The 10,816-nt window shown below is 36.1% G+C and overlaps 1 protein-coding gene across 1 annotated transcript in view; it reads left to right on the top strand.

The window, feature by feature from the left end:
• Window positions 1-10,816, top strand: part of LOC106463233 (meteorin-like protein) — a 42,029-nt gene that overhangs the window by 3,344 nt on the left and 27,869 nt on the right. Inside the window, exon 2 of the mRNA XM_013923229.2 lies at window positions 6,551-6,939. Within this exon, the coding sequence (XP_013778683.1) occupies window positions 6,551-6,939 (389 nt within the window). The remainder of the gene's footprint in view (window positions 1-6,550; window positions 6,940-10,816) is intronic.

The raw sequence follows: 10,816 nt of genomic DNA, 5'->3' as shown, positions 1-10,816 counted from the left end.
TCAGCAGGAACAAAGTTTAGCCCGTTTAGTTTCAACAGGAACAGAGTTTAGCCCGTTTAGTTTCATCAGTAACAAAGTTTAGCCTGTTTAGTTTCAACAGGAACAAAGTTTAGCCTGTTTAGTTTCAGCAGGAACAAAGTTTAGCCCGTTTAGTTTCAACAGGAACAGAGTTTAGCCCGTTTAGTTTCATCAGTAACAAAGTTTAGTCCGTTTAGTTTAATCAGTAACAAAGTTTAGCCTGTTTAGTTTCAACAGGAACAAAGTTTAGCCCGTTTAGTTACAACAGGAATAGAGTTTATCCCGTTTAGTTTCAGAAGGAACAGAGTTTAGCTTGTTTAGTTTATATGTCCAATATGTTATGGTTTACAGTTAATGAATCAAACAACTCGTATATAGTTCTAATCAAACAACTCGTGTATAGTTCTAATATGTTATGATGTATAGTTTCAGCTTCCCAGAGCATGTTACATAGCTATATAACGAGCATGAAACATGTATAATTAGGAATTAGTCAAAGACAAACGTGTCTTTTTTCCCCCACCCTTTCTGCTGATAAAAAATAAAGAAAATTCTTCTGGGAGGCGGGTGAGAAATACAAACCACTAAAAAAAGGGGGGGGGGCAACAGTATGGAAGTATATAATAGTATCTAAAAATTTACTTTGCGCATGTTTAATTTCAATAAATTGTTTGAGCATATGTTGATACTGGGACATATATATGTGTGTGTGTGTGTGTGTGTGTTAAAGGTTAACTAACATATGCCTTATAGCCTGTCTAGTCATTTGTCTAGATTGCGCTTCTTCGTCTTTTTTTTTTTTTTTAGTTGTTCTGCACATCGAACAAAAACTGACTGCTTTAATTACAGTTGTAAAAAAACTAACTGCTTTAATTGCAGTTGTTCTGTGTACCATGCAGTTAGTTCATTTTTCTTATCTCATTTGTAATACTTATACATTCTTAAGAAACCAAACGTAATTAAATATGATTGCGAAGCGAGTTACGACGTTTCGTCTAAGCTGTTTTTAACCATGCGCACTACTAAAATGTTGAGCGTACTTCATTATTATTGTGATTCTACGAGAATGATAACATGGCAGCCTTTCCTTCCTTCTTCCCTTTTTTTTTTCTGTTTCCTTTGTGATGATCTTTTGTATATATTTATCGCCTTTATTATCCTACCATTCCAGTATATTATAATGAATGATGCAGTTTATAAAACTACGTGTACATTTGGATATTACACTTGTTTGTAATAAACGTATTTCGAAAGTTTGACGCATAATGTTTCTTTATAGAAGTCCGCCTCAGATGACTCGTATAAGTAACGGTTCGTTGCATTTCTGTGTTAGGGGGAATGGTCCTTGTGTTGTCGCTGGTGATAAATAGATTAATAGATAACATTGTTAGCGTTTAGGCCTATTCTTGTACGCCAGCTAGAATACTATTGTCTTGACACTAATAATGGCGTTTCTTTTCACGAGCTAGAATATATAGCTCCTGCTCGTAGTTACAAGTGGTAAGAAATGGCTGAGGTGTTTTTTACTTAACCATTACGCATATGTGTTATTCTAATAATATTATTGTAAGTGTTTCAATCGTTGTGTGTGTTCTTTCTTTTTTTAATGTTCGGTAAATATAATGCTACAAAATAAGGCCAGACCACGTAATGAAAGGAAAGCGTTTTATTTCTTCAAGTGAAAGTTCTACATACTTAATATTTTTAACGTAATTAGCGATAAGCCTAACTTCACAAACAAATAACTGTAGACACGTAACTTACTAATTAGCAAATTACTACTGCACTAGTCTAGCAGATGGTGCCCCCCCCCCCAGTGGCACAACGGTATGTCTGCGGACTTGCAACGCAAAAATCCGGGTTTCGATACCCGTGGTGGGCAGAGTACAGATAGCCCATTGTGTAGCTTTGTGCTTAATTACAAACAAGCAGATGAAGTTACATCTTTGGCGTTAAATAAAATGGTTTTAAAAGTGGAATCTTTGTGACATCTTAAGATTTGACTTCGTATATTCACCAAAACAGTGTTGTAATATTTTTAATGTTGTAATTTGTATATTAGTTAGAGGGAGCTGCGATTTCTAATGATAACGTAAAAGTAGGCCTAGAAAATTCTAAGTCGACGTCAAAGTTTTCTCGTTTATTCGAAGCTAGATTATAAATACTAGATAGTTGAGAAGATTGTAGAGTTGTTTCAAGATAGATAGTTGAATCAATCGTTATGTTTTCGTGAAGTATTTGGATCTGTGTTACTTTATGCAAGTAAGTTCTTTTACGTTAAGCCTAGAATTATTAGGTCTGAAATTTACGACAGTGTGCAAGTGTTCAAGCTTGTAGAAACGTTAAAGGAAAAAATACTCAACTGTGTTTGTTACGCCGTCTGAACTTTGAATTATTTTCACCAGATAATTTAAAAGAACCCACCAACGAAGGAACAAAGCTACAACAACATTATAACAAGTGGAATTTTATATTTCAAAGCCATTGATTTCAAAAAGAAATATCAAAAATAAATAACAGGTGATGCAGATTTATTTACTATATCCATTGCCTCTTAGTGCCTCAGTGGTAAGTCTGCAGGCTTACAGCGATAATAATCGGGTTTCGATACCTGTGATTGGCATAGCAAAGATGGGCCATTGTGTAACTTTGTGGTTAAAAGAACCAAAACAAACTATATATATATATATATATGTGTGTGTGTGTGTGTGTGTATTTTGTTAAAGTCCTTAAAGGTAGTTTAATACTACGAATTCACATAATCCATAATTTAATACACAACTCTGATTTTAATTGAATTACTTCTCATCTTGAACTATTTTTAGTAATTGTTATAAAAATAGCTTATATAAATAATGTTTCGACCATTACTACGTTTGTTGGGTCCCAGCTGACCTGATGAGCTCCGAATTGAGCGAAACGCGTCTTCGTCAATGTATATGGCGAACATAATGTGGTTGAATACTATCATTATACACTCTTTTAATCCATGAAAATCCCTAAGGGGCTATATATGAAATGCTGTGTTAAAAATATAATAGGCTTAATACTAATGTCTAATGACAAGTAACTTAATTATAATCATGCTTCGCCAACATGAAAAAGGCGATCACACCATAACAACTGTTATTGTAACAAATGGCTAGTATAAATAGCATTCCAACTACTAATAATACTGTGTTTGTTGTGTCCCAGCCGGCCCGATGAGCTCTGGATTGAACGAAATATATTGTGATTGGTTGTACTATTACTATACACTCTATTAGATACAGAATGCAGTGCTAACAAATATAATAGAACTAGTAGTAATGTCTAATAACGATTAAATTAATAATAAAAATAATAAATGTTTTACTAGAAAAATAATCTTTTTACCATTGTTACACACTTAGAAGATATGTGTAGTTTGTATCTTGGATCTATGCCCACTGTTATACGTTTGTTACACAACTATAATATCTTTACAGTTGCTTCATTTCTTTCGGCTGGGGGGGGGGCTAGTGACTAGCGTGTTCAGACTGTTAATCCGAGAGTTTATGGTTCGCGACCTATTACCATAACAACGCGCGCTGCATTTTGGAGCTGTAGGTGCGCTATAAGAGTGACAGATTAAAACACCTTATTAGATTAGACAAGAATAGCCCAAAAGTTAGCGGTGGTTGCTGTTGAATAGATACCTTCAATTCAAAATTATGCGCAGATAGCTCTAATTCTAATTCTGAAACAGACCCGAATATTTTTTACAATTGTTACACAATCTGATTATTTTACAGGTTTTACACTACGTATTTTAGCAGTGACATATTCAAGATGAACTGATTCTGACTTAGCCCCACTTTCACTAGGTCTGTATTTCGTCCTGGAATGTTACTCCAGTCAGATGTACATGTTTTAATGATATTAAACGAAATTAAAAATAATTAAAATTAATTCCCGAGTTTACACGCGGTTTTAAAGGCTCAAATAAATTTGATCATAAACAGTAGACACGATTTTTCAGTCTGGTATACACCACACGGATTCTACTACATAGTGTCTAATTTTCTTCTGCGTAGTGACCTCGTGCTTATGACCTATAGGTCTGGAAGAAAGAACCTCAGTTCTTCACGTCCTGACAACCACTTACTCTCAAGCCCAGCTGCTCACAGTAGGGGGCGCCTTTTGAACCACAACATTTCTTTGCTGCAAAAAATGGCCCGTTCCCGCCACATTTACTCCCTCTACAACCCTATATTGCGCCCATAAGGATATGCTTTCAAATACTATTTCGCTGAAACACGCGAGTCTGCCCACTTGTCAAATCTGGTGGGCTTAAATTAACAAGAAGTTCTGAGATAAAAAAAGAGCAGCTGTACTGAGCTCGACAGGAGTAACGGAGTGTACTTGTGTCTACAGTTAATTCAACCCTTTGCTTTTCATGAAAAACACGTGCTCAGAAGTGCTTGCCCTTATCGTGTTTTACCATCTGAAACTGGAAAGAAAATTGTGCAAAAGCGAAAGGGTTCAGGTACCCCAACATAACACGAACACTCCTGAGAACGAACTTTGAACAATGTCCTAGTGTTCATCGTCATAAACCCTTGAAGGTAGCCATTATTCTGTTGAAATAATAAACTACCAAATGCGTAGTTCACGAAAACCACGTTCGAATAAATCGATACAACCATGTAACATGTAGCTTTAGTTTACGTTATTAGAGCCTAGGGATTAATGGATATGTTTTTGTACAACCGTGTAACAGGTAGCTTTAGTTTACGTTATTAGAGCCTAGGGATTAATGGATATATTTTTGTACAACCGTGTAACAGGTAGCTTTAGTTTACGTTATTAGAGCCTAGGGATTAATGGATATGTTTTTGTACAACCGTGTAACAGGTAGCTTTAGTTTACGTTATTAGAGCCTAGGGATTAATGGATATGTTTTTGTACAACCGTGTAACATGTAGCAGTAGTTTACATTTATTAGAGCCTAGGGATTAATGGATATGTTTTTGTACAACCGTGTAACAGGTAGCATTAGTTTACGTTATTAGAGCCTAGGGATTAATGGATATGTTTTTGTACAACCGTGTAACAGGTAGCTTTAGTTTACGTTATTAGAGCCTAGGGATTAATGGATATGTTTTTGTACAACCGTGTAACAGGTAGCATTAGTTTACGTTATTAGAGCCTAGGGATTATATGGATATGTTTTTGTACAACCGTGTAACATGTAGTTTACTTTTATATATGGATATGTTTTTGTACAACCGTGTAACAGGTAACTTTAGTTTACGTTATTAGAGCCTAGGGATTAATGGATATATTTTTGTACAACCGTGTAACATGTAGTTTACTTTTATATATGGATATGTGATTGTACAACCGTTGTAACAGGTAGTTTACTTTTATATATGGATATGTGTTTGTACAACCGTTGTAACATGTAGTTTACTTTTATATATGGATATGTTTTTGTACAACCGTGTAACAGGTAACTTTAGTTTACGTTATTAGAGCCTAGGGATTAATGGATATGTGATTTAAAAGTAAACTACATGTTACACGGTTGTACGTAAACTACCTGTTACAACGGTTGTACAAACACATATCCATATATAAATGTAAACTACCTGTTACAACGGTTATACAAACACATATCCATATATAAAAGTAAACTACATGTTACAACGGTTGTACAAACACATATCCATATATAAAAGTAAACTACCTGTTACAACGGTTGTACAAACACATATCCATATATAAAAGTAAACTACCTGTTACAACGGTTATACAAACACATATCCATATATAAATTGTAACAGGTAGCTTTAGTTTACGTTATTAGAGCCAAGGGATTAATGAATATATTTTTGTACAGCCGTGTAACATGTAGTTTACTTTTATATATGGATATGTGTTTGTACAACCGTTGTAACAGGTAGTTTACATTTATTTGATATTTTATCGACAGGTACAGAAAGGAATCTTAATTTTCGTCTCGTTAAACTGTGTTATGCCACATAATAGATTGAAACACAGATTTTTTAAAGCACGTGATTTGTTCTTTTTCTCCTCGCCTAAGCAGTGTTTAACGGTGTGGGGGACTGATAAAATTCAGACGTTTTATAAACTGACAGCCGTACGTTACTACTGTAGTATAGAGAACACGTTTAATACCTGCACAGTTTAAATGTAAGGTTTGCACGATGGTCAGTACTTATACGTAATTTTGTGTATTAACACACACACAGATAAATAGCAAGCAAGCTTGTTTGAAAGTAATATGGCGGCTGTTTATAAATCCGAAATAGCATGGTGCTTTGGTTACCATTTTACATTCCAATCTGAAAATTAAACCATTGCTTATACATTCTTAAAGATGTGAGCTTATTTTGGAACTTTGCTGAAGCCGAATCGCTGTAAGCCATTCTAAAGAATTTGTAATAGTTTTGAAATATTTGTATTTAAACATCGAAAGTATTGTTTGTTTGTTGTTTTTTTCGTTTCGATTACTTATCAGCTTATTAATTATTTAACATTATTTCAGTGGACTTCGAGAAGATGCTTCGCGTGAGGTACAACCTATATACCTTCGATGTGCTCACGGTTATGTTGAGTGGAACTATCCGCGGGGGGCGCTCCGTGTAGTGTTACGTCATGGGACTTCCGGAAGAGAATTCCGCGGCTGTTTACGAACAGATAAACATTTTAGTGGTGCTCAAATATACGTGGAAGGGCATCGAAAACTTCATTTAACCTATAGTAAAACTGACGGTAAACACCCGGACTTGTTACGGTGTTTTACTTCTTTCCACGGCCAGGTGGCGCTTTATGTGGAAGCAGAGCCAGTCAACAATACTCTTCAAAAAGAGGTAGCAAGCTTTAGATACGACCTACAGCCTGCTTCGACCGAAGCTTTATTAAATGATTTAGACGGTAAGTGACAACTTTTTAAAAGTCAAAAATCGGTGTCGGATAATTATTCTAAAATTGTTGTTTTACCTAATTCAAGTTATGTGTGAGGATAATATTCCAAATATTTCTCCCCCCTGAATATTTTATAATGCGTATCACATTGTTATTTAGTATTTATGTTTAAAATCCTGTTGTCATTACTAATTATGAGTAAGTATGATAGCTATATTTTCAGTGAGTTGCCTACGGTCTATATGAGACCTGATTCTTGGAGGCCTCAACCCCCCCCCCACCCACCCCTACGTTCTAATCTTGCAGGATGGTATTTACTCATATGTTGTAATGTTGAGTTAAAGCAGCTATGATATTATACATCTAATACTAATGAGCTCCCCAGAGAACAGGTTTAGGCTTATCTACAATAGCAACAGAAAACAGTTTCCAACTTGAAGTTGCTAGCTATTAATATGTCAAACTACCAGACATAGATGAGAAATTAGTATTCTGTGACATTTCTCGTAAAACTATTGTTTCTTCACCATTTATACTAATTCATTCAGCACAATAGTCCAAAACTGTATATAAATTATAATGCCGACAGTAACAATGATTCAAACAATACACAGTTGTCACAGTCAACAATGATTCAAACAATACACAGTTGTCACAGTCAACAATGATTCAAACAATACACAGTTGTCACAGTCAACAATGATTCAAACAATACACAGTTGTCACAATCAACAATGATTCAAACAATACAGTTGTCACAATCAACAATGATTCAAACAATACACAGTTGTCACAATCAACAATGATTCAAACAATACACAGTTGTCACAATCAACAATGATTCAAGCAATACACAGTTGTCACAATCAACAATGATTCAAACAATACACAGTTGTCATAAATCATTTTGTCAGTTAGACTAAAATATCTTAAAGTAAATAAAACTAGAAACATAAAAATTAAGTAAAGAATAATGTTAATGCGAAAATCGACCGTTTGAGTCATAACTTTTCCTCTGGATACTACAGGTTGTCCAGCCATCGAACAGAAATCAAAAACCTTATCACGTCGACAACAGTATAAAGAGTAAGATATACATGCAGATAAAACTACGAACGTAACGAAACAAGAGTAATCAGAGAGGTTGGATACCGTCGTCCCGCCGATCCTTTTCGAGATTGCATGCGTTTATATACGGTCAAATTACGCTTCCGAAAACTCGGAAAATCCTTCCCAGATCCAGAATGATAAACGATCCGGATCTATTTTTTTTTTTTGTTAGTGTGATAAGTCTCAGCCTTAATGTGCCCCTGAAATTTGGTACAAATCCGATCACACTTTACAGAGTTATTAACCCCAAACGGCGAACATGCCCTATCTCCCCATTATATAAAAAAAAACGCTTCAAAGTGATCCGGACCAAATTTGGGGAAGTCTGCCCCATACTGACTTTCCATCTTGTGTAAAATTTTCGTGTACATCGGACTATTAGTTTTAGAGATACGCGCGCAGAAACACAGACAGACAGACACATCCACGGACTCCGGGGGGGAGGGTAACAAGTATAGTTTGACGACTTCGTTTTTGTAAAAATAAAACTAAATGTTATTTTTATGACATTTCAAAGTGGGTGTATTACACAGCCTGAAAACCACGTAAAAATATAAGCTTGTGGGTTAATAAAACCATACATTTGAACGTGTTTCTTTTTAAATAAAACGTATTTAATTTGAGGAGATTACAAGAAAACACCGGCCAGGAGACAAGTTTAAAGTTGAAACTTAAAAAATTCCACAATTTTACAGGGACAGATTAACAAGTATTAATAATATACACGAAGAGACATGTAAATATAATTTAAAGAAAAGCAACTTTTCGTTCATCCCACGAGAAGAATGTGTGTCGAGGTTAAATATTGGTCTTCTAGTAATCGCTTCTCGTGGTCTTTGAGAGCGTGTTGTAAAAATCACGAGACGTACACTGAAAATGTTCTGTTCATCCTGGTCGAACTTATTCGTTGTCGCTCCAAATATAACGACCGTGTTCACTAAAATGCTCACGTTTTTATCATGCGGGCCAAGCTCACCTATATACAGAAGATGTAGATGATGGAGTACACAAGTGAAGGCGTATTTTAGGGTAAAGTTATCCTTAGGATCATCTGGAGATATTCTTTTATCAGAATCGGTGTGATTACAAGTAACGCTAGGGGGCGGGCGACCGCTAAGTGTAGAACCAAACCAGGAAGGCTTTTGTTGCTGGAGTGTTACGTTTGTATGCAACAACAGGTTTCTCATAGATTATTTCGGAAATATATCCAATACCCTTCGACATACTTGTTGGCTACATTCATTGAACACCAAGTGGCCAAATTTCTAAACTTTTGAAGCGATACATTGACGAGTTTGTTGATATGGCCAGCTTTTGTTTTGTTTTGCTTTGAATTTCGCGCAAGGGTACACGAGGGCTATCTGCGCTAGCCGTCCCTAAGTTAGCAGTGTAAGACTAGAGGGAAGGCAGCTAGTCATCACCACCCACCGCCAACTCTTGGGCTACTCTTTTACCAACGAATAGTGGGATTGACCGTCACATTATAACGCCCCCACGGCTGAAAGGGTGAGCATGTTCGGTGAGACGGGGATTCGAACCCGCGATCCTCAGATTGCGAGTCGAGCGCCCCCTAACCACCTGGCCATGCTGGGCTCCAGCTGTAAGGAATACAAATTTCAGGCTTTGATAACTGTATCTGTAATTTTCTTCCTTCTCTAACCTTTGACTTTTCGGACATTAGTATCACTAATAGCAAGCTCACTACTTCTGTCCACCATAAAATTACTTATTCGTGTTACTATTGCCATCAACCATTTGTTAAACTCTCTCTATCTTAACCTCAGTTTCCACGACTTTGTTGTTTTTCCAGAGAAGGGAATGACTTCGTAACCGTCTACCAGCAACAGGGCAAACTTGTTTATTGCTTGTGGTTATTCTAACTTCATAGTTAATCTCTTGTTAAATGTTAAAACTTGAGTCACGTGAGAGTTGCTTTATCTTCCCGAGAAAACGGTCGACAAAAACTTTCTCTGGTTATTCCCTCCTATCTCCTTTTAGATACTAAGATCATAATGGATATTATCTGTTACCTTCAGTATGATCCTATGTTCTCTGTGACATACAGTGAGAAACATGTTTCATAGAAACAAAACACTCGACTCTGTGACACTGGTCAGATCCTTCAGAATGATCCTGTTTATTCTGGCACATTCTTATGAGAAACATGTTTCATAGAAACAAAACACTCGACTGTGTCACTAGTCAGATCCTTCAGATTGACCCTATTTATTCTGGCACAATCTTATGAGAAACATGTTTCACAGAAACAAAACACTCGACTATGTGACACTGGTCAGATCCTTCAGAATGATCCTGTTTATTCTGGCACATTCTTGTGAGAAACATGTTTCATAGAAACAAAACACTCATCTGTGACACTGGTCAGATCTGTTTATTCTGGCACATTCTTATGAGAAACATGTTTCATAGAAACAAAACACTCGACTGTGTCACTAGTCAGATCCTTCAGATTGACCCTATTTATTCTGGCACAATCTTATGAGAAACATGTTTCACAGAAACAAAACACTCGACTATGTGACACTGGTCAGATCCTTCAGAATGATCCTGTTTATTCTGGCACATTCTTATGAGAAACATGTTTCACAGAAACAGAACAGTCGACTATGTGACACTGGTTAGATCCTTCAGAATGATCCTGTTTATTCTGGCACATTCTTATGAGAAACATGTTTCACAGAAACAGAACAGTCGACTATGTGACACTGGTTAGATCCTTCAGAATGATCCTGTTTATTCTGGCACATTCTTATGA

The sequence above is a fragment of the Limulus polyphemus genome, unplaced genomic scaffold (assembly GCF_000517525.1).
Source record: "Limulus polyphemus unplaced genomic scaffold, Limulus_polyphemus-2.1.2 Scaffold1355, whole genome shotgun sequence".
Taxonomy (NCBI): domain Eukaryota; kingdom Metazoa; phylum Arthropoda; class Merostomata; order Xiphosura; family Limulidae; genus Limulus; species Limulus polyphemus.
The sequence above is the reverse complement of the archived record's forward strand: the minus strand, read 5'-3'. Positions and strand labels throughout refer to the sequence as shown.